Source organism: Coenobita brevimanus, chromosome 53 (assembly GCF_032717465.1).
Source record: "Coenobita brevimanus isolate Jiangsu-jjx chromosome 53, ASM3271746v2, whole genome shotgun sequence".
In the NCBI taxonomy this organism is placed as follows: Eukaryota; Metazoa; Arthropoda; class Malacostraca; order Decapoda; family Coenobitidae; genus Coenobita; species Coenobita brevimanus.
The window spans coordinates 30510682-30535596 of NC_137006.1; the positions used below are offsets into that span (position 1 = coordinate 30510682).

Here is a 24915-nt window from a genome sequence, read left to right on the forward strand (position 1 = left end):
CAATTATACTACACAATGCTGCTCCTAATACCTTCCCAACACCCTGCCATCCGACAGTCTTATTACACTACTACTAATATATTACCAACACACTCTCACCCCATGCCACACCAGTCATATTTGGGTACTGTTAAATACATTACCAACACCCAGCCACCTCTAATATTACTCATATTATTGCTACTGCTATATCACGAACCTCTTGCCACCTGACACAGAAGCAGTCAGATTATACTTCTGCTATATATTGCTAAATCTCTTCATATTCTGCCGACACACTGGTGATGTTGCACTACTACTAATTTATTACTAATTCCACTGACTTAATATATATTCATCCCACAGAACACTAGTCATATTACAGTACGACAGATTATGTCCAAGAGTGAAAATGCTGTCTATTTACTATTTTCATGCAAGTATGAAGGAACCAACGGCCAAAAGCCAGCAAGATTGTTCCCTCCAAGAAAAAATAAAAACAAAATAACAGACAGCCATTTTCAACATCTGTTCATTTTGAGGTGCCTGGACACAGTGTTTTTAAAAGACTGGAAGTCATAAGTTGCATACAATACAGGCAGAGGAAGGCAGTTGCCAAGACGACCTGTTGCATACATGAAGAACTGGGAGTAACGGTTAACTCTTGTATTAGAAAGTTGGACTGAAAAGGGATGAGAATTTGTTGCTAGACAAGTGTTACGCACCTACCCTAGTGTTAGAGGAATGCTGTTAAGTGAAGACGAAGGGGAGCTGCAAGGCTTGGTGGATGAGTTTGAGAGAGTGTAAGAAACGGAATTTAAAGGTGAATGTAAGGAAGAGTAAAATAGCGATAGAAAAGAGATATAGATGCAACAGTGCGGCAAAGAGGCGGGTTGCAGAAAACCAGTAAGAGGAGGAGGGTTGATTGGATGAAAAGCCTTTGACTCCATCGTGTTGAGAAGAGCTCCATGTGGAGAACCTCCCCACAAAAAAAGATTTATACTCTACACAGGGGCCAAAAAAAAAAAAAAAGTGTTAAAAGTCAACAACTGTGCAGGGGTAAAGAAGGCATGGAGTCGGCTTAACACACCTAAACTTGGAAGCAGATTTTCCAAAAAAGGCAAAATGATCTTTGCAAGAAAAATCATGAGAGAATGCAACCTCAACTATGTTCAGTGTTGTTGCAGGGTTCAGTTGGATATTGTTAAAATTTAGAGGATAACACTGCTGAAAATTTTGAAGGCTCAAAAGATGTCAGAAATAAGTTATTGATGCATTAAAAACACTAAGATTACTTTTACCCCAATCAGAGATATGAGCCAGTTCAGACACTATGTGTGTCACAGCCTCATCTCTTGTATGTTGAAGTAACGACTGAGGTGGATGCTGTGGGAAGTGAATTGAGAGGTGAAAGATGGAGTCATCAGCGTATAAGTGAATAGGGTTAGATGTACAGTTTAGAAGGTCATGTATGAATCGAATGAAGAGAGTTGGTGATAGGATGCAATCCCGAAGAACACCACTACTAATAGCTCTAGGAGAAAAACAGTGGATGTCTACAACAGCAGTTATAGAACGACCAGAAAGGAAGCTAGAGATGAAGGCACAGGTAGAAGGATAGAAACTTTAAGAGGGCAGTAAGGAAATTAAATCTATATGTCAGGCTCCATCAAATACCTTTGAAATTTTAAGTGCAATAGCAAACCTTTTGTCAAAGTTCCGAAAGGAGGACAACCAAGAGTTTGAAAGGAAGGTGAGAATACCTCCAGTGGAGCCTCCCTGGTGAAACCCATCCTGGCGATCGGGAAGAAGGTTCTGATATAAATGGTGCTTTATTATTTTTTTTAAAAAAGTATATTAAAAAAAACTTTGGGAATACAGAATGTTGAAGCAACTGGGTGATAGAGTCCTGAATATGGTCACTATTCTTTGGGACAGCGTGAATGAAAGCAAACTTTCATTAAACCATTTGCGCCCAGCGTTCTCAGTATAGGACGGAAATGGGCATTTTCAAACTTTAATAAAGAAAGGAACCTCGGGGTAGGGACCTATGAGTTTCGCAACCATGAGCTGATAGATGGAAGGCGGTACGCTTACTGCCCGTCCAGCAAAATCACTCGCATTGGAACTCTGGGAGCTAATGGATTAAGAAGGGAAGGTACAAGTGAACAGACAAAGCCAAAAGACATTACTTAGGCAGGGTGTAGGCAGAGAAGCACAGTTCTTGAGGACAACAGAAGGGATCCCATCAAACCTAGGTAGTACTGAGGCCAGTGAGAAAAGGAAGAACATCAACCGAAGAAATTTTAATTTCAGCCATGGGGAAGTTAGAAGAGGAAGGTGATGGAGGAACAGCACTGGAATCATTTGAGGTGGAATTGGAGGATAAAGTCTGAATTAAGAGTTCTGTTTTTTCACTAGAAGAAACAGCTATAGAGCCATTAGACTGGAAAAGAGGAGGGAAGAACAATAAAGCAAAATTGTTAAAGAGGTTTCTGACAAGGTGCCAGAAGAGGAAGGATGAATTATAGTAGGACAGTTCAGTATATTTAGTACAAATGAAATTATACTTAGCAGAGCAGAGAACATATTTAGTATGATTCCAGGTGGAGAAATAAAAGAGATGAGATCCATGGGATGGTTGACTCCGGTACCTTTTGTGGCATTCTTCTTGTTCTATCTATTGCCAGACGCCTCAATCCCGTTTGGGGTGGCCATAAACAAATCGCCTCCACGTCGCCCTGTCCCCCGCCATTTCACTGCCCTGTTCCCAACTCACACTCCCCTCTCTCATATACCTCTCCACCCCATCCCTCCATCTCATCCTCGGCCTCCCCCTCCCTTTTCCCCCCTCCACCTCACTCACATACACTCTCTTCGTCAGTCTCTCACCCTCCATCCTCTCCACATGGCCAAACCACCTCAGTGTGTTCCTCATAACGCTTCCTATCACATCCACATCCACACCACAACGCTCCTTTATATCCTCATTCGTCAGCCTATCTCTCCATGTGACTCCACAGGCTCCTCTTAAATAACTCATTTCCACTGCTCTCACTCTTGACTTGTGTCCTTCCAACAACGTCCAAGCTTCACTTCCAAACGTTAGAGTTGGTATCACAATACTGTCATGTAGTAACTTTTTCACATCCATGCTCACTTCCCTGTTTCTTATCACTGCTTTCAAAGAACCAGCAACCTTTCTTCCCTGCTGCACCCTTTCAAGCACTTCACCCTCCAAACCTCCATCCTTACTCATCACACTACCCAAGTACTTAAACGTACTCACATTTTCCAATTCCTCACCATCCAACCTCGCTGTACATTCACTGACTTCACCTCTCTCAAAGACCATCACTTTACTATTCCCTACATTCACATTTAGATTCCGTTTCTTACACACTCTCCCAAACTCATCCACCAAGCCTTGCAGCTCCCCTTCGTCTTCACTCAACAACACTGTATCATCTGCAAACAACAGCACAAGGAGTTTCCAAACACTATCCTCTCTCACCAGGGCCACTCCAACATCCACTACCCTACCTTGTACCTCTTTTATTACCCCATCCATGCACAGATTGAACAACCATGGAGACATGACACATCTCCTTGTTGTGGACAGCAATATAACGAGTATGATTAAACCAAACCCTTTTTGCATTACTCACAGGATAGAGTAAGGACTTTATTCTTCCATGCCCGAGAGAGTAATCTCCATAATGCATGAAGCACACTCGGATGTCTCATGGGAATAAAAGGTACAATCATTCTGCAGAAAATCAAAGAAGTGCTGTGTGAGGGCCTCTCAATCAGCAGCTCCAAAGTGCCACAGCCGCCACTTCTTGGGAAGGTCCACAACTCCAACTGGAGTGATATTACAGGATAAAGTGATAAGGGTGTGATCAGAAGAGCCCAGCGGAAAGAAAAGATTGTCACTGAATGCAGAAGGATTAGTTGTAAAGAAGAGTACAAGTATGACGGAACTCTCTCCAAGGCCTGCAGGGATCTTGGTAGGATGCTGTACAAACTGCTATAAGTCATTAAGGATACTCATAGAAAAGATGTATCCTTGTTCATCAGGTGGATCAGCGAATGGCGATGACAGCCAAACGTGGTGGTGAACACACTCCAGAGAAAGGAGAGATTGATAAGATGTGTTCCGTCTTAGTAGTAAGACAGTCAAAGAATTTTTCATAGTCAGTAGAAGTATGGGAAAAATACACAACAAAGATAAATTTAGTCAAAGAATGGCAGGATAGCTAAAGCCAGAGAGTAGGGAATTCAGATTTAAGTTCAGGAACACGAGAACATATGTTGTTGCTTACATACACACAACAACCATCTTTGGCTTTGAATTGAGTATGGAGAAAGTAGGAGGATACAGAGATGGGTTTGCTTTCAGTCGCCTCAGACAGCTGAGTCTCAGTGAGGAAGAGAAGGCGAAGTTTACAGGAAGAGAGGTGATGTTGAACAGAGAGAAAAGTAGAGGCAAATCCACGAACATTGCAAAAATAAATAAAGAGTGAGTCTGACAATGGTTCCATGCATCCTACTTGGCTGTTGCCGGGAGAGGGGCGGATGGTGCTATCCTTTATGGTCATCCACGCCCCCAAAGGGACTCCCAAACTTGGTGCTTAGATGCCATTTTTGCTGGAATTGGAATAGGAATTTTTGTGTGTATTGTGCATTTGGTTGGTGTTGACAGAGGAATATGTGTATGTGAGTATGCTGGCCCACTCTCTGTATTACTGAAAAAACTAAGTTCACCAAATGGGGATGGTTAGAAGTTAGTCCCGAGGACTGATTAAACAGGAGCTTCTTTAGTTTTCCCCGACATCAGCTTTCCATCCACCTTGGGAGTACCCCCCTGTTCGAGTGGTGCTGCAGTCTGCAACAGTTTACCTGAAGTAGACCCAAATCGCCTTGATATTATTACTATATTACTAGTCCTTTTCACTTCAGCTGCCTTCCTACTCCACCTCGTGTCATATTACTCTATTCTTTCCACTTTAACATGGCCTAGAATGATTATCGTTTCTCGATTTTGAATGATGGCCTGTAATAAGAGAATGACACTGGACTATGATTCTAGTGACGGAGTGTGATGGAAAGAATACAGTTAAAATCGCAATACTGTCATATTTTGCTTCAGAGGCAAGGTAAAAGTGCCGCAAGGATAAATAAATATATAAACTGTGGTGAGAGTAGTGGTAAGAGTCAAGGTACAAATGCTCATGATGAGCAGAATGAGAAAAGGGCATGAGGAAGCAGTCCATACAGAAAGGGTAGAAAAGTTATAAGAGGATGAAAAGAAAGACAGAATATAAAAGAGAAGTGGAGTGACTGGAGAGATGTAGTATGGAGCAGATGGGGGACGTGGAAGATGCGTGCAAGACAATCACAGAAGATATCTGTGTAGCATGTGAGGTGGTTTGTGGGGTGAAGAGAAGACAAAAAAGAGTGGAAGGAACACAATGGTGGAATGAAGAGGTGAGACAAACAATGGCGCAAAAGATGAAAGCATAATACCGAGTGGAATGGAAGCAGAGCCATGGAGGATGCTGAAAAATGGAAGACAATTTTATGGAGAGAAGAAGCAAGAGGTAAAAATATTAGTAAGAAAGAGTAAAAAAAGCGTGGATGAAGACTTTGGAAGGAATCAGAGTGTAAAGTGGAGGAAATGTAAGAAAATGTCCAGGAAGGATGTTAAGAGAGTAAGTCAGGGTGATAAAGAAGGTAGCAGGAGAGTTAAAGATAGAAATGGCAGACTGCTCATGGAGAAGGGAGAAAATGTGAATAGATGGAAAGAACACTTTAAGAAACTGTTGAACACAGAGAAAGAAAGTAACGCTGGTATAAGTGGCCGGGAATGGCCTGGAAAAGGAGGGAGATGAGAAGGGAGGAAGAGATCCGTTGGATAGAAAACATAGAAGCAATGAAGACATTCAAAATGGGGAAAGCCCCAGGAAATTGTGGAGTATGCTGAAGCACGGGGGAGGGATAGAAGTAGAATGGATAGATGTGCAGATTGGCCTGTGAGGTATGTAGAGTCCCGGGGGATTGAAAGTCAGATTTCATTATTTACCTGTACAAAGAAAACGGGGGAAAAGACGATTGTGATAATCATAGGGACATTTGTCTTCTTAGTGTAATTAGAAAAGTGTAAGGTAGGATAGGCCTACTTATTGACAGTGTTAGATAAATAACAGGGGTATTAGCTGGAGAAGAATGAGGAGGTTTCAGGAGGGGAAGAGGCTGTGTTGATCAAATATTCATCCTAAGGTGTTCTGTGGAAAAGTTTCTAGAGAAGGAAAGAAGTTGTATGCTGCCTTCATGGATTTGGAGGAAGTATATGGCAGAGTGGATAGACAAGGAGTGTGGAAAATATTAGGAATATTTGGAGTAATGGGAAGCTGATGAATGCCGTGAAGTGTACGTATGTGGGCGCTAGGACAGCAGTGCGTGTGGATGGTGAACTGAATGAAATATATCTGTCCGTATGCTGAACTGAAACAGGGGTATGTCATGTCTCCACTGCTGTTTAATTTGTATGTGAATGGAGATACAACGTCACGCAGTGGATGTTGGATCGGCCCTAATGAGAGAGAGCAACGTTTAGAAATTTCTTGTTCTGTTGTATGCAGATAATACTGCACTGTTAGGTGAAGACGAAGGAGAAATGTATGGCTTGGTGTATGAAACTGGGAGAGTATATAAGATACGGAATCTAAAGGTGACTGTAGGGAAACGTAAAGCTATTGTCTTCGAGAGAAATGAATTCACAGAATGCACAGTGAGGCTGGATTGTGAGGAAATGGTAAATGTGAGTGCATTTAAGTACTTGGGTGATGTGATGAGTAAGGATAGAAGTTTGGAAAATGAAGTGCCTGAAATGGTAAAGCAGTGAAGAAAGGTTGCCGGTTCTTTGAAAGCAATGATAAGAAATAGGGATGTGAGCATGGAAGTAAAAAAAAAGTCGCTGCATGACAGTATTGTGAGCCCCACTTTAACGTATGAATGCGAAGCTTGGACTTCGTTAGAAGGACGCAAGTGACGAGCGAGAGTAGTGGAAACAAGTTATTTGAGAGCAGCATGTGAAGTTACTTTGAGACACAGACTGAGAAATGAGGAAGTGAAGGAGCATTGTGATGTGGATGTAGATGTGATAGAAACCGTTAGGGGAAATTCACTGAGGTGGTTAGGTCATGTGGAGATGATGGTGAATGAGTGACAGACTCACTAGGTGAGTGTATGTGAGTATGGATGAGGGAGTGTGAGGGGGAGATCGAGGATGAGATGGAGGGAAGGAGTTGAGAGGTATATGGTGGTTGGGGGGGAAGTGTAAGTTGTGGGGATAGCATCAAAATTGCAGAGGACATGGCGACATGGAGGCGATTTGTCTGTGGCCACCCCTTACGGGATTAAGGCGACTGATCATTAATAGCCAGACAAACAGATGGAAATAAATAACAGAAACATAGACCAGGTTAAGGGTGTTGAGCTATATTTTTTTGTAACATTTACCCTAAACAGTGATGTATTTACTTTCTGGATGTTTACACAACAATCAAACGGTTTTCTGAAACAAATCTTATCCTTTTAATACCATAGCGTCTTTTATTATAGTTTATGTTTGGTAAGGGGATGGGTCCATTATGATGTGACAGGGGTAAACCAGCTCTGCTGTCGGGCCCTGGTGCGGATGTTACTGATTGAACTGCGCAGTTGACCCTCGTGCGGTGTGGTGCGGTGAGGATCTGTCCCTTCTCCCCTTTGGGGCTAAGATGCGAATGAATGTGTTTGAGTGGATGAGTATATTGGGAGTGTGTCGTCCTGTCTCGGCTACCTCCCTTTCCTTGGGGGAAACAGCCTAGGTATGTAGTAGTAGTGCTAGTACCATCAGACAGTCTGAGTCATCTTGAGTAGGAGTTAATGAATGTGAGAATTTCGATAGTCTTCCTTAAAGCCTTTTTTTTACCAGTCTCCTTTTTACACTATTCGTAATTGTCTATCAGCATCAAGAATATACAGTACTACCAAAAAATCGTCGGGGTCAGAGGGCTATGCGAATGAATCTATCATGTTATTGTACAGCATGTTTTTACATGGTGTATGAGTTTGGGAATGTATGTATGAAACGGAATCTAAAAGTGAATATGGACAAAAGTGAAGTTAGAGTCTTCGAGGGAAATGAAATCACAGCATTCATTGTGAGGCTGGATGGGGAGGAAATGGCGAATGTGAGTTCATTCAAGTACTTAAATACTGTGATGAGTAAGGATGGATGTTTAGAGGACGAAGTGCTTGAAAGGGTACAGCAACAGCAAGACAGAAAGGTTGCTGGTACACTGAAAGCAGTGGCAAGGAATAGGGAAGTGAATGGAGGTAATAATTTCGCTTCATGGCTGTACTGTGATCACCAATCTAAAATACGGACATAAAGCTTGGACCCTGTTGGACGGACACAAGTCAAGTATGAGGACAATGGAAATAAGTTACTTGAGAGGAGCATATGGAGTTACATGGAGAGACAGGCAGAAAATGGGGAAGTAAAGGACGTTGTGGTGATTAAGACGGTTTGGCCATGTGGAGAGGATGGAGAACAAGAGACTGTCTAGAAGAGAGTTTGTGACTGAGGTGGAGGTGAAGAGGAGAAAGAGGAGGCCAAGGATGTGATGGAGGGATGGAATGGAAAGAAATATATGAGGGAGGAGAGGATGTGAGTTGCAAGGAGGACAGCCCAGTGAGAGAGGACAAAGGTACGTGGAGGCGTTTTGTTTGTGGCCACCCCCTACGGTATTAAAACGTCCACAATTGATAGAGAGATGCTTTGATTCAAATGAAAACTGTGCAATATATGTTATCAAAATTAATAAACGTTCCAGCAATACATTTGCTGACCTGTGTGTGTGTGTGTGTGTGTGTGTGTGCGTGTGCATGTGCGTGTGTGTGTGTGTGTGTGTGTGTGTGTGTGTGTGTGTGTGTGTGTGTGTGTGTGTGTGTGTGTGTGTGTGTGTGTGTGTGTTTGACCTAAAGTAGTGTAGAGTATACTGGTGCTCACCTGAGAGGGAGTTGCAGCCCCAACTTGGCGAGCATGTTGCCTGCCCACGGCCCTGGACATAACACCACTGAGCTCGCCCTCACCAGCCCCCGGGGACCTTTAACCACGGCCACTCCATCAGGCTCCACCTTCACTTCATCCACCGGCCATTCGTCCACCATCCGACCCCCAGCACCGATGTACAGTTGCTACATGGAATTATTAATAGTCTCATGAGCCTAAAACATCGGTGAGGGTACCCATCATCCACTCACATAATGTAGTGCTGTTCCAAGGTTACTCACATGAGTGACAAGCCAGGGAATCATAATTTTAATTCGCCGGGTTATAACCATACAACGAACCCATACGTGTTCCTTACGTATCAACAAGTGGGGTGGCAGAGGGATGATACCCTTCCCAGGAAAACAACTAATTAAAAAGACAAGCAGAATGTCTCGGACCAGGTTGACTTACAGGTGACGGCCAAGAATCAAACAAAGGACATGTTGAGGATTGTTACGTGGAATACGAGGGATGCGAATGATGAGGCGCTTGAGATAGAGCTTGTCCAGGTGCTTGAGGATGCAAAAGTGGACATATGTAGATTGATATCAGATGGCAAGGTGAGAGTGAGAGTTGGAGTATGGATCTGGTATATATGTGGGAGTAGGTGAGAACAAAAGGGCAAAGGAAAATGTATGTATTGTGTGAAAGAAATAGTAGGACAATGTAAGAGAGTATGGATCAGTTGGTTCAAGGATTGCATGGGTAAGATTGAAAGTAGGAACACAAACATGGGTGACTGTGTGTGTATGAGTTGACAGAAGACCATGCAAGCAGAGTGAAAGAAGAGTTCTGGGCAAATGTGGAGGCATGCATGGAAAAGTTGGGACGGAGTGAGAGAATATTTCTGACTGGAGATGTAAATGGAAAAGAAGGGAATGTGAAGGTGGATGGAGGAGTTGGAGAGTGGGGTGTGCCTGCAGAAGTGCAGTATATGAGAATGGTGGAGCTCTACTGAACATTTGTGTGGGGAGGGAATTGGTAATATCCCCATTTGGCATAAAATGATCCATAGGTATGCGAGATGCTACCCAAGAGTATTGAGGTATGACGATGAAAGATAAATTAATAACCCTAACTCCTAGTTTCCACCGTTTCCCTCGAAGTAGTTCCCTTGGGCGTGTATACACCGATCACATCGGTTTTTCCAAGATGTCATGCATCCCTGGAAGTCCTCAAGTGTGACTGTGTTGAGCATCTCCTGCGATTCTCCCTAGATCTCCTCAATCGTGTCAAAACAACGCCCTTTCAGCCGGAATTTCTTCTTGGGGAAGAAAAAATGGCAGGATGTGAGATCGGATGAATAGTGGGGATGGGGAATTACTTATGTTTTGTAAGCCAGCAAATGCCAAACAACGAATGATGTATGGGTAAGCGCATTATCAAGGTGGAGAATCCAGTCGTTGTTCTTCCACTTGAGGACTTCCAGAGATGCAAGGAATCTTGAAAAATTGATGGGACTACTTCGAAGGAGACGGTGAAAACTAGGAGTAAAGGTTAGTATTGTCTTTTTTTTTTTTCCTCATGGCCAATTTCCTTGAAATTTTGGGTAGCACCTCGCACATGTGTGAGGCGAGTGATGAGAAAGGTGGGTGGTGAGCTGGATGAAGGGAGGGTAGTGATTGATTATGTGTCCGTGAATGAGAGAATAATAAGGTATGTGCTAGATGTTAGATTATACAGAGGTTTGGGATGTGGACTCTGACCACCACTCGGTGGTGGTGAGAGTCAATGTACAATGCGATGGAAGATAAGAAGTAGAGAAGGGCAGCAGGATGCAGTGCATACAATGAGGGCAGGAAGGTTGCAGGAGGATGAAAAAACAAAGCAGAATGTAAGAGAGAAGTCGAGGAGCAATTGGGTTAATATGATTTAGAGCGGATGGGGGAGGTGGAAGGTTTGTCCCAGGTATTCACAGATGGAATCTGTGCAGCACGTGAGGTAATGTGTGGGATGAAGGGAAAGCGAAAGAAGGTGCATGGAACAACATGTTGGAATGAAGAACTATAGCGCAAAAGAAGAAAGCATGTAGTGAGTGGATGGGAAGCAGAGCCATGGAGGAAGTTTAGAGATGAAATAGAGTTATATGTACAGAAGAGAAGAGAGGTGAAAGTAGTAGGAGAGAGAGTAGGGAGAGAGTGAATGAGGATTTGGAAGGAATTTGAGTGTAAAGTGGAAGGAATGTAAGAAAATGATTTCGAAGGAGACCAAGAGAGTAAGGCAGGGAGGTAAGTAAGACTGGGTGATAAAGACTGGGTGCTGAGTATTCTGAGTCAACCGCCTTCTCCGCCTCCCATCTGCTGCCACTTTAGCATCAGGCAGTTCTTCTAGCCCTATTCCTCTTCTCCTTTTACCTCTCATATGATATCTCATTCTTCATCTGCAGCCACACTTCATATGCACGTCTCTTCTCATCCACAGCCATACTTACTTCCTCGCACCACTATTCACTTCCCTTTCTTACACCACCACCCCACTCTTCTTACACCACACACCTTTTTTCGCATGCCCAACCACAACACTCTTAAATAAATGCCATTCCTCCTCCACACTGCCATTTTCCTGATCTTTCATCTTTGTTTCTCCTGATCCTCTAACAGTTTCTCTCCTTTATCCAGCTCACTCACTTTCAAAACCTCCCTGCCACACCTAACTCTCTTAGCTCTCACTCATCTCATACCTAGTCTCAACTTTCCCTCCACAAGACATGCCTCCACCCTCCCCTCTCAAAACTCTCACATCCAACAATCTTCCTCTTACATTCCTAGACACAACCACATAGTCCATCAAAGCTCTGTCAACATCCCTTCCACCCTCATGTCTCACACATGTATACTTATAAATATCTTTCTTCTCAAACAGCGTATTTATAATCACCATCTATCGCTCAACACACATCGCTATCATTCGTTCCCCATTTTCATTTCTTCCAGGCACACCATGCATACCAACTACACCTTCAACTGCTACATTTCCCACTCTAGCATTCAGATCTCCCATCATTACCACATTCACATTTGCTCCAAAACTCTGCAGACACTCATCGACATCATTTCAGAAAGACTCCCTCTCTTCTTCATCATTTTCACTACCAGGCTCATATGCACTCACAAACACCCACAACTGACGTTCAAATTTCGCTTTCACCCACATCAGTCTCGATGATACCTCCATCCATTCAATCACACACTGCTGTACTTCCGGGCTCACTAACAAGGCCACACCTTCTCATGCCCTTCCTCTATCAACACCTGACATCCTTCCATTCACACTTCCAAACTTAAACTCACCTTTCCTTTTCATCTGGTTCACTCAAACTAACACATCCAAATTTCTTCTCACAAACATTCTCCCAATCTCCTCCCTTTTAGCCTCAATCGTACTACATCCACGCACATTCATAGACCCAATCTTCAGGGTACGGGGATAACTCGGTTCCCTATCTTTTTCTATTCCCAGTCTCATTGTAGGAACTATAAAAAAAAAAACAGAGGAGGAGGTCCCTAGTCCCCTCACCTCGCCCCTTTTAGTCGCCTTTTACGACGCTCAGGGAATACGGTGGCAGAATTCATCCTAAAGCAACCTGGCGGCAGAGCGGTAACACCATGATTTATAACAGTTAATTATGGTCCACTGTGACCTACAGTCTGTATCAACTTTAACAGTTCCTCCATTTTCCCTACTGGAAACCTGTACTGTCAATACAAGTTTGTAATTTCTCATCTCCTTAAACACACACACACACACACACACACACACACACACACACACACACACACACACACACACACACACACCTCTACAATTCAGCTTCCCCCACCCTGCCCTTGCCATCATCGACCTCTTCCGTCGAAGGCGAATGATAATTAATCTGACTGACAGCTCTCTATATATGTTATTTAATGTGTTTTACCCACCATACGCAGTATATGGGCTAAACTATGTGGATTTCTCTGAATATTATTAATATTAGTTTTATAAACATACTTGGACTTCATATACTCTCCACTGTGTGTGTTTGTGTGTGTGTGTGTGTGTGTGTGTGTGTGTGTGTGTGTGTGTGTGTGTGTGTGTGTGTGTGTGTGTGTGTGTGTGTGTGTGTGTGTGTGTGTGTGTGTGTGTGTGCCCGCCCGCGCTTGGAGAGATATATATAACGCATACTTTTGCATTTCTGCTCTGATAATACCATCCCCCTCACATTATCCCATTACCTTCACCCTCATCTTTTCCCTATCCCATCACCCTCACCCTTATCCTTCCCCTCCTCCGATGACCTTTACCTTTATGCTGCCCTATTACTTCACCTTCATCCTTAACTCTCACCCTTACCCCACCAGCATCAATCTCACGCATACCCTACCCTATCACTCTCACCCTTACCCTACCCAAATCACGCTTACCCTCATCCTTTCTTTCCTTCCCATTACCTTCAAGCTCTCCCCTCCTGACGTTAGATCACCTCGTTACACAGGCATCATCCAATGGACAACAGACGGTAATCAATGAAGTATTTTCGGAATTCAAAGGAGACTATGAAACCCTGGGCTCTGGTCCCTTAATCCCAGAAGAGGATACATGAGTTTGGCTGTTACTGTTTGTCGCTATTGTTGTTGTTGTTGTTCATGATGATGCCACAGGCTTGTCTGGACTTGAACCTGGTGCACTGCAGGAGGAAAAGGATCTTCTGAACTACACCATCCTCCTTCTTTAGGGAAAGGGAGGCGGACGAAGAGCGTTGTATAACCGGGTAGCTGGTCGTCCCGGTTATATTGGTGTCACCACATGTGAAGGTGTCCCACTCAAGCATCACCTTCATCGTTAAGAGAATAAACGCTATATGGCAACTACCTCGCTGTGTGTTCTTTGTTCAACTTAAAGAGTGAGAAGCATCCGTAGCGCGTGTGAAACGATGAGATTTACATACGTGTATACTGCCCAGTTTTGTCCTTCCATATCTGCCCACCAATGCGATTATCATACTGTGCACTACTACATAAATTGTATGACATCCTTTATTTCGAACTTCCCTATCGCCACCTTCCACCTTGGGCCCGCCACCTTTTACTTATAAATCCCTTAAATATAACTAACAGATTTTCATTATCAATTACCGAATAGAGATGGGGGTTCATACTGAAATTCAAAAGAATGGGAGAGTGTTCTAAGAGTTGAAAATGAAGGTTACAGGGTGAGACATGCATAAAACCACGAACATTATTTATATAAGGCACTTCAGGCAATAACTTATTTTTCTATTTTGATCCGTAAGACGGAAAATTCGATGACAAATTGGGCCAGAGATATGAAGAGATTTGAAGGATTTATCTATTGGAAGCATTTCAGTTTTTATTTTTTGTTAGTTTACGCAGTGCTTTCACTACAGGAATGCTCGAGACTACTCGAAACTTGAAACCATGAGTGTGTATATAACACAATAGGTATAGTATTACGAATCTCGTCCTTATTGCTGCTTGAAAGAATGACACCAAAAGCGGCAAAATGCCTGACGGTGTTATCAGCACTGGGTTGATAAAGGGTATCATCACGCTGGTGCATGAACATCACTTCCTCAGGTCAGGTCACATATGCCCTGCCCTCCTGCCTTCCTCATCCCATTCCTTCTCCATCCAAGCACCTCAACCCTGACTACCCTCCCTCCAGTGCAGGTTAGAGACATGTCCTCGTGGTGGCATTGGATATGCTAACTAGGCAGCTCAGCTGCCAGTTTATACAAATATTTAACTCTCATCGTTTCCTCAAAAAGAGGACGGTGTACTGCAGTGATAGGGCAGCTTCGCAGTGCAGTTCACCGGGTTCACATGCAGATTAGTCTATGGACACGAAACAAGTCTCCCTCAACCCCACCCTCTCCTTTACGCTCCCATCACTCCATCTCCTATCATCCTTCACTTACCCTTCACCACTATCTCTTCCCTATCCTCTCTCGCCTTCCCTTGCCTTACCTTCATCCCTCACCATACTTTTCATCCATTCCACACCCTACCCTACCCTCAGCCCCAATTACCTACCCTTTAGTTTTCCGCACCCTCTTCTAGCTTCCACCCCTCCCTCCCCTCCAGTGTAAAAAATAATAATTTTTCCCACAGACAGCATAATATTTTACGTAATTAAATTTTTCTGTATTTTCATTATTACTGCTGTTAGATTAACTCCAGTCTGTATGGCCAGGCAGACCAATCAACCGCAGGCAAGCAACCGCCCCTGCACGGTTGTCTCGTGCAATGAACTGATGTTCCCTTGTGGTTGCGCCTCACTACTGCGAAGCTCAGAGAATAATGTGGAGGTTTGGTTTCTGGATGGATGCCGCACTTGTGTTTCTCCATCAAGTTACAGGGGCATCATAGCAGGCCTCATGTCACCTCATAACTTGGCTACATGAGTACCACCCATCACTGTAAATGGTCTTCGGGATAACAGGATACCATTCGACTTGTCTCTCAGTGTAGAGCCACCTGAAGTGGAAAGAAGAATAATAAATTCTGACCTGAAGGAAAGGCAAAAATACAAAGTGGGAAGAGCAGACACAGAGAGACTGATAAAAATGAGGGAAGAAATAGCCAACACTACATCAAGTAAGTGGATGATGTTCGTCACCACCTACCCTCAGCTAACTATACGGTAAAATTAGTTAATATTGCCAACAAACAGGGAGTCGACAGTATATAACTGAATCAAATGAACATCAAATTATTGACGATAAAAATAACTACTGGTGCATACTATGATCTCAATCAATCAGAGGTTATGAGTGTTGTTCGTAGTGTTGCCTTCATTACATCCCACGTTCCCACATACTTCTTTGCCGTTAACCATAAACGTAGGAACGCAGGTTTTGTAGGCGACAGTACATGAATTGATATATTAGTACTTAAGGCAGAAAATTTATCTATCTATCTATAGGCCGACGCCCTAATCCCGAAAAGGGTGGCCGCAGACAAAACGCCTTCAACTCGCTCTGTCACCCACCATTTGACTACCCTCCCCCCAACTCACCCCCCCTCCCTCATATACCTCTCTACTCCATCCTTCCACCTCATCCTCGGTCTACTCCTCCCTCTCCCTCCCTCCACCTCGCCTACATACACCCTCTTAGTTAGTCTTTCATTCTCCATTCTCTTCACATGTCCAAACCACCTCAGTGTATTTCTCCTAATCTTCTCAACCACATCCACATCCACCCCACAACGTTCCTTCACCTCTTCATTCGTCAACCACGTCACTCCACATGCTCCTCTCAAGTAACCCATTTCCACTGCTCTCACTCTTGACTTGTTCCCTTCTTGCAAGGTCCACTCCTCGCTTCCATACGTCAGGGTAGGGATCACAATACTATCATGCAGTGACTTCTTAACTTCCATACTCACCTCCCTATTTCTCACCACTGCTTTCAGTGTACCAACAACCTTCCTTCCCTGCTGTACCCTTTCACGCACTTCATCCCCCAAAGTTCCATCCTTACTCATCACACTACCCAGGTACTTGAATGCGCTCACATTCTCCATATCCTCACCATCCAATCTCACTGCACACTCTGTGACTTCATTCCTCTCAAACACCATAACTTTACTTTTGTTTACATTAACTTTCAGATTCCTCCTCCTACACACTGTCCCAAATTCATTCACCAAACCTTGCAACTCCCATTCATCTTCACTCAACAATACTGTATCATCAGCAACCAGCAACACCGTAATCTTCCAAATCTCACCCTCATTCATTAGAGCCACCCCCACATCCACTGCCCTACCTTGCACCTCCTTTATGATAAGTTAATTTAATCTCTTCAGCCTTATTATGTCGTCTGTTTTCCAGGTAACGTCATACTACTTTGTACTTCTTTATCAGAAGAGGGACAGGAAGGAAAAACAAATATTATAACGTAAGATAATCAACACACCAAACTACAGGTGTCCTCCATTCATAAAAAAAAAAAATAACAACTGGACTTGAAATGTTGTAAATTTTGAGGAGAAAGCTATTCTGGAGATGCGAGTTCTAAAGAGATGCTGATCGGGGGAAAATGTTCTGTTTGGCAGAAAGTCTGCAATATGGCAGTGTGACAGTTCAGTCATGAACGCTACTAGACGCCCGTGTGGCATGGGGAAAGGCGTGGCGAGATGGGATAGTGGATGTAACCTCGTCCGAGCATTTGCCATAGAAGGAACTTTAAAATAATACAGGAAAGGCAACATTCCTTCTTACGTGTGGGGGGTGGTTCATTGGTAATTGCTGGTTAAAATTGATTTTTTGTTCTACATTTTCTCCAGTTGTTTCAGTGCAACCTGCCCACATCCGTTCCACAAGGCTGAGCAGTTTTCGAGCTGAGAGTGCACATGACTCTTGAAAATTATAGCCAATAACCAACTGCTCGTCAGTGAAAAAGTTACGGATTCTAGACAATAAATAATCCAAATATCTATGAAGCGGTTGTAGTAAGTGATCTAATAAGAAAGGTCCAACTAAACGTAGGTTATTGTTAAGAGAGACACCGAGAATTTCAATACACGTAGAGGTAGGAATATTGGTTGCATTGAAGGTAATATTGGAATCAGGCAAAATCTATTAATAGATAGAGTATATTTGATTTTCCTTGCATTAGATGAGACAGTATTATTTTGTTCCCATTCAGTGATCTTTGAAAGGTCTTGATTTATGGAGATTCCTGTACTGAATTGGGAGTTAGATATCAAACTTTGTGAATGGATGTTTAAGTTTGCAGGAACTGTGAAGCACTTAGTTATCTGCATATGAGTGGATGACATTATGGGTAACGGACAAGAAATCAATAATATGAAACAGAAATATGGTTGGAGCCAGGATTGATCCTTGTGGCACGCTGGCATTAATCGAGTGCATATTAGAATATGCATCATCTACTTTTACTCTTACTTTTCTGTCGCTGAGATACGAGAATATCAGTGGAACAAAAGATGATAGGCAATAACAAGTGAGTTTGGACAGCAGGAAACGGTGCCACACTCTGCCAAAAGCTTTAGAAGTATCAAGGGCTACTGCATGGGTTCCTCCATGGTCAGTTGACTGATGGATGGTATGAGTCAAGAGATTAGGAATATCAACAAAGGATCTTTCGTGACAAAAACCATATTGTCTGTCGCTAATTAAGTTGCTGGATTCAAGAAGTTAACAATGTGCCTATCAGTTACAATCGCAAATATTTTACAGGAGATGTCATTGCTATCGGTCTGTAATCAGAAGGACCAGAGGAACTTCCTTTCTTCAAAATTGGGTGGATATTGGCTTCTTTCCAAGAATTAGTAAAGGAAAAAACACGTATGCTTCGTCTGAATAATTTAACTGGAACAGGAGCAAGTTCTGGAGAACACTTTTTCAAAACAGCTGGAAGAATTCCATCTGAACCTGTAAGTTTGTTGGATGGTAAATTGTCTAGGATGGATTTTGCCTATGTAATCTGTGTTTTTGCGAAGCAATCTTGAGAGTCAAGTTCTAGTACAGAAACGTTCTAACTGACTTCCTCTGAGGTAGATTTCAGGCAAACGTACCGGCAACGATGTTCGCATTTCCAATCGAGTCATATGCAGTGTTTCCATCTGAAGATTTTTGTGGGGGAATGGGCGATGACTTTTTATGTTAGTATTAAAAAACTGAGAGTTATTAATAGTTTGGATGCTTGGTTGCAAAAAAGTTTGATTGGACAAGATTTATTACTGCTTTTGCGTGGTTTAAAGCAATCTGAAATTGACTGAGAGATTTTTGTATAAGTAAAAGTTATATGCTAAGGACTTTTGGGTCGTTGGCCTAGCACAACTGCTGTCTAACCCATTTTGGGAAGTACGATCTTTTAGCAAATTGTTTATTGGATATGAACAAATCTAAACCCGCTTGTACTGGGTCAGTAATGTGGAACTGGATCGAACTGACGTCAGTGGAGAAGAACTACTGCCATGGAGTATCAACAAGATTTCTAAATCCATCCCAGTCTACCCTGTCAAAGTGCCATCTGGTCACCCTGACTGGTTCAGAACGGGGAGGTTTGGGGCAGCATACTAATGAGACTTTGATGAGACTGTGGTCAGAATATTAAAACTGTTACAGCACCTCTAACCTGTACTGATCTGGGCTACTTGTCAAGAATATGTCCAAGAGACAGGAGCAATGGTCAGGATGACCGGTATTCTTTTTGGTTGTTTTACCAATCGCTTGGGATTAAACAATTCTGCGAACAGCTCGCATTCTAGACCAGTATCGTCAGTCCTGGCAGAATACAATAACCATTCGACATTATGGATGTTAAAATATTCAAAATGGTAATTTCAGTGGTAAGGGTGAGGCTAGTGTTAGTCAACTGTGCGGACATGGAGTCAAGTACGCTGGGTTATGTAGAAGTAATGTTGAAGAGATAAACTATACAAAAATTGATTAGGTTACATTTACTCGTAGGTAAGTTAGTTTGTATAATGTGTAATCAAAATTAGCTAAAGTGAAGTTCAAGATAGTGTCAACAGCATATTCAGATCTGATAAAACAACAGGTGCCACCCTTGTTACGGAAGTTTGTGAGGAAAACTAAATAGGGATAAGTTAGTAGAGGGAAATATTTGGGTCTCTGTGAAGAATAGGGCGAGAGGGGATACAGACTGGAGGAAAAAGTACAGAGAATTCAAACTGATACTAACACCACAGACGTCAGTAAAGTATAAAGCCGAACCCGCTCCACTGACAAGCAAGATCTGTCGTTACAATAACCGCTGTCAGCATAGTCGCATGCTTACGACCAGGAGGGCCCTGTGTCGCCAACCCTACTCTACCGATGGTGGCAATCCGAGGTAACACCAAATTTGCTCTTATTATTGCAGTAGCCATTGCTAAGAGAGGATGGAAATATCTTATCTTTTGTGTATGCATTGTGCTGTAGACAGTTGGAAGCAGAGGTTTTTGAGTGTATGTTGGGGTACTCCCAGTGTCAATGAAAACACTGAAAATGATCAGCAAAGGGAGGTAGTCAGGAACAGGTTCTGAGGACTGATGAAACAGGAGCTCCAGCTCTCCCTGTCACCAGCTTGCCATCCACCTCGGGAGTACCGCCCTGATCGACTGGTATTACAGACTACTCCCTCAAAAAGACCTGCTGAAAAGACCCCTACTTCATGACAGGAGTTAATGAAGAGTACCTGATTTAACACTCCACATTCTCTCTCAAACAGAGTAAAAACCAATAGAGATAGCCAAAACAAAGATGAAATACGTACACGAGCTGAACAGGTTAACAACACTAATACATAAATACTAAACTTCAACTTACAGCTGTTCAAGTCCAACTGTTAGATATTTTATGTGTGGAGGACAGCACTAATCTGGTGTATGGAGTATTTTTTTATTCATCTGTTTTAAATTCCTCTGTTCTACTATTTAAAAAATTACCGTACACTGCTTTCTTATAAAATGTTGGTATGGCCTATCATGGTGCAGGTATTAAGTTCTTTACGCGTAAATTACTCCGGCTAGGAAGGCTTCCTGGCACTTTTTTGTTTTTTTGTTTTAACGACTCATTCCGGATATGCACGTGATATTCTGCTGCATGTACTTTATATCCTTAAATACCGAATCAAATTGCAAAAATAACATACAAATGAACATTTGCACCCTCAGGATCTTATGCTTACTTTCGACTGTATAAAACCGTCTAACGTTAGCTGAAACAGAGTTCTTCCGACCATGATAGCGTTCAAGGTGACAGCAATAACACCCAAGCCCTTCTTATTCCTTCTCAGAAAAAAAAAATGAAAAGAAACTGTCTGGCGTTGGTGGCAGTACAATACTAGACTTGTAGCGCCAGTAGAAGACTAGAATTGTCCCGTTCATAAGAATGTTACTGCATCACATGCGGAAATAAGCTGGTAAAAAACAAGTGCTGGGGATCGAAAGTCAATGAGAACACGAGTTTAAGTACCTGGACTGCTGCTATGCACTTGTCCGCCATCAGTAATCCGGCACTCTGGTCGAAAAAGGCCAGGCTGGAAGACGGCACGTTCATCCTGCCAATCATACAAGTCAACAACAGGTCAAACTAAGTTGCACAAGAATATGACAGTTCAAAGCATTTGCAGACAAGTATATAAAAGGTAACAATAAATCACACAGGTACATTGTACGTCACAATAGATTACACAAGTAACTTACCTGAATGCAGTAGGTTAACTTTTGTAATATACTGTGACCTTTAATATACGGTACTTGTGTAATTCATTGTGACCTTTTATATACTTGTATGTATGTCAACTGTTCTGATCCATTATGTGCAGTAGTGCTGTATATAATAGGTCACAACAGTTGACACAGGTATATCATAGGTCACAGTTGGTCAGAGTGTTATATTAGGTAACAGAGATGGCACGAGTATATAAGAGGTCTCAGCAATTGACACAAGAATATAGTAGCTCACAGCAGATGACATAGGTTAGCAGCAGATGGAATATTTAGAAAAAAATAGTGATAATCGTTTGTGAGAAGACTACTGCATTTGCACTGTGATTACTGGCAGCTGAAAGTGCAGAATAATTGTTAGCCTAGTGGATAATTAATGTGTATGATTAAGTCGGTGAAGGTTTATATCCAAGGGAAGGTTGGGGTTGATTGTTCATGTAATGCCAGTCAGGGATGAGTGAGGCTGGTCACTCTCATTTTAAATGGGACCAACTGCCTAGCCCCGGGCTCCTACGCTCCTCATGGGGCAGTGTAGGACTGGATGATGGATGGATGTAATTATTATTAGTCTAGTGGATAATTAGTGTGTGTGTGTGTGTGTGTGTGTGTGTGTGTGTGTGTGTGTGTGTGTGTGTGTGTGTGTGAACATAAGCGTACGAGTATAACAGACCACTGTACATCACATGAGGCCACAACAGGCCAAGGCAGGTAACAACACTCCACAGAGGGTTACAAAGCCTCATACATTACAGTGTCCCAGCCAAGTCACAACAGAGGATCAGGTCACAACAATAGACTTAACATATTTATATCGTTTTGATCATTCTCTGCCTACATCAGTTTACTGCAGGATGAATCCCTCTCCCATCTTTGTTTATTCTTACCTAATGACTTAATTCTCAGATTCTGATGATTCACTCTCATCTGATTAAAATCATCGGGAGTTTTCTGGATAAAAAATTAGAGTTGTCCCAACCATGAGAGGATTGGCCTGTTCTTTTGTTATGTGATCACTATGATAAGGTTACTTTCTGAAGATTTTTTTCTTACACAAAAATTAGAAATCATTAAACAGAATTGGAAGAATATGGTGATTATATAGCTTTCACTTCGACATGACAGCATATTGCTCTCATTCATTGTTCCTTGAGTCCTAAAAATCATCTGATTCTTTCAGGTATAGTAGACTCTCTCCATCGGATCCTTTGGGGGGAAGGCCGATCCGATAAAGCCAGTAATCCCAAATATCCGATGGTCCCTCCCTGCAGTGGGATTTCAAGCATATATTTGAAATTAAATGAGTAAAATGGCAAATTTTATTACTAAAAATGAAAACTATACCCATTTTACATTAACTTGACCCATAATTTCACATCACTGTTAAAGCACTTCTTCATGACTAGTTAAATATTACCACACCCTTTTATGACAACTCAGTAATCATGAGGGGAAGAGGTCCAGGTTGGCGTAAAAAGGGTAGGAAGCTCATGTACTGTGCATTACCTGTATAAATGGATGTAGACTGCTCTCACTCACACTCTTCTCACATATATGTTGTAGGCTGAGTTAAGTCATTCACTGCCACTGACAGCAAAGATGGTTTCTGGTGGCACTAGTGTCACATGTGACAGAGAGTCCTGAGGTGCTGGGGGTTGGAGTCCTGGAAGCTGAATTGCTGGATCTTGAGGCAATGTGATGGCTGGCACAGGATGTGGATGTTACAGGCACACTGGAATTCCATGACTCTGTGAGGAGCCTCTTGGCAGCAGGAGGGAACAGGCTTGGAAAACTGGGGGATCATATCCTGGATGGCTACTGCAGCTGCATTAGCTCTAAGCTGATGAGCCGCATGACCTCACAGTGTTGAGCCAGAGGCCCTCCAACTTTGTCTATCACAGTCAGAATGGTGTTTGCAGCATCAGTGCCTGCAGCCAGAGATGGTCCAGGTACCCCTACCTCCTCTTCGTCTTCGTCTTCCTCTTGGTCCATTCCATCCTCAGTCACAACAAGGCACAGGTGTAGATAAAGCTTCTATAGCGCCTCTTCACTCTCTAAAACTCCCTGGTCCATTGGCTGGATGGCTGGATAAGGGCTGTGGTGTTGGCTGGCAGGCAGGAACAAACCCCTGATTCGTCCTTTCTTGCTACAGAGTTTGGTGAAGGAAGGATGGGCTGGTTCGTTGTACAACAGCTGCACTGCCTTCATGTTGTCTGTCTACCTACCTATCTATCTATCTATCTATATATATATATATATATAGCCAGTAGCCAGACACCTTAATCACACAAAGGATGGCGACAAACAAATTGCCTCCACGTCGCCCTGTCCCCTGCCATTTCGCTGCCCTCCCGCCAGCTCAAACCCCCTGTCTTATATATCCCTCCACTCCATCCTTCCATCTCATCCTTGCGCTCCCCCTCCCTCTCCCCCCCCCCTTCCACCTCACTCACATACACTCTACAGCTTACACGTTAGGTTCTCGCTCTCCATCTTCTCCACGTGGCCAAACCACCTCACTGTAATTCTTAGTTCACATCCACATCAACACGACAATGCTCCTTCACTTCCTCATTTGTCAGTCAGCCTCTCCATGTAACTCCACATGCTCCTCTCAAATAACTCATTTCAACTGCTCTCACTCTTGACTTGTGTCCTTCCAAAGTGGTCCAAGCTTCGCTTCCATATATTAGGGCTGGTATTACGATACTATCATGCAGCGACATTTTTTTACTTACATACTCACTTCCCTATTTCTTATTACTGCTTTCAAAGAAATAGCAACCTCTCTTCCCTGTCGTACTCTTTCAAGTATTTCATATTCTAAACATCCATCCTTACTCATTACACAACCCAAGTACTTAGATGCACTCACATTTTTCATTTCCTCATCTTCCAACCTCACTGTGCATTCAGTGACTTCATTTCTCTCTAAAACCTCAGCTTTACTCTCCCCTACATTCACCTTTAGATTCCATTTCCTTAACACTCTCCCAGACTCATTCACCAAGCCTTGTAATTCCCCTTCGTCTTCACTTAACGATACAGTATTATCTGTCAACAACAGAACTGGAAGTTTCCAAACACTCGCCTCTCTCACTAGGGTCGCTTCAACATCCACTGCCCTACCTTTTATCTCTTTGCTGTCACCATCCATATACAGTATGAAAAAACGTAGAGACATGACACATCCCTATTTCAATCCAGCATCCACTGCAGCCTTAACACCTTCATACATACTCCTCACGGCATTCAACAGCTTCCCATTTACTCCATAAACTCTTAATATTTTCCACATCCCTTGTCTGTTCATTCTGTTACATGACTTCTTCAAATTCATGAAGGCTGCCTACAACTTCTTTCCTTTCTCTAGAAACTTTTCCGCTAAAGACCTTAGAATGAATATCTGATCTACACTACCTCTTTCATTCTCTATATTTTAACTATTCCTTAAAGTACTCTCTCTATCTGTGTACGTTTTCTCCCTTCTAAAATATCAATCTACCATTTTTATTTTTCACAATCCTGCAATTTTATCACCCTGTCTAACTCTCTTTACCTCCTTCAAGAACATTTTCTTACATTCCATCCAATTTACACTTAAATTCCTTCCTAATTCCTCATCCACTC

General features: G+C 42.7%; 1 protein-coding gene across 1 annotated transcript in view; it reads right to left on the reverse strand.

Annotated features, from left to right (window-relative positions):
- LOC145400787 (peroxisomal sarcosine oxidase-like) overlaps positions 1–24915 on the reverse strand; it is a 194865-nt gene that overhangs the window by 118662 nt on the left and 51288 nt on the right. The window contains exons 5-6 of the mRNA XM_080273224.1: positions 21035–21119; positions 9041–9228 (exon numbers count right to left, since the gene is read on the reverse strand). Coding sequence (XP_080129350.1) covers positions 9041–9228; positions 21035–21119 — 273 coding nt within the window. The remainder of the gene's footprint in view (positions 1–9040; positions 9229–21034; positions 21120–24915) is intronic.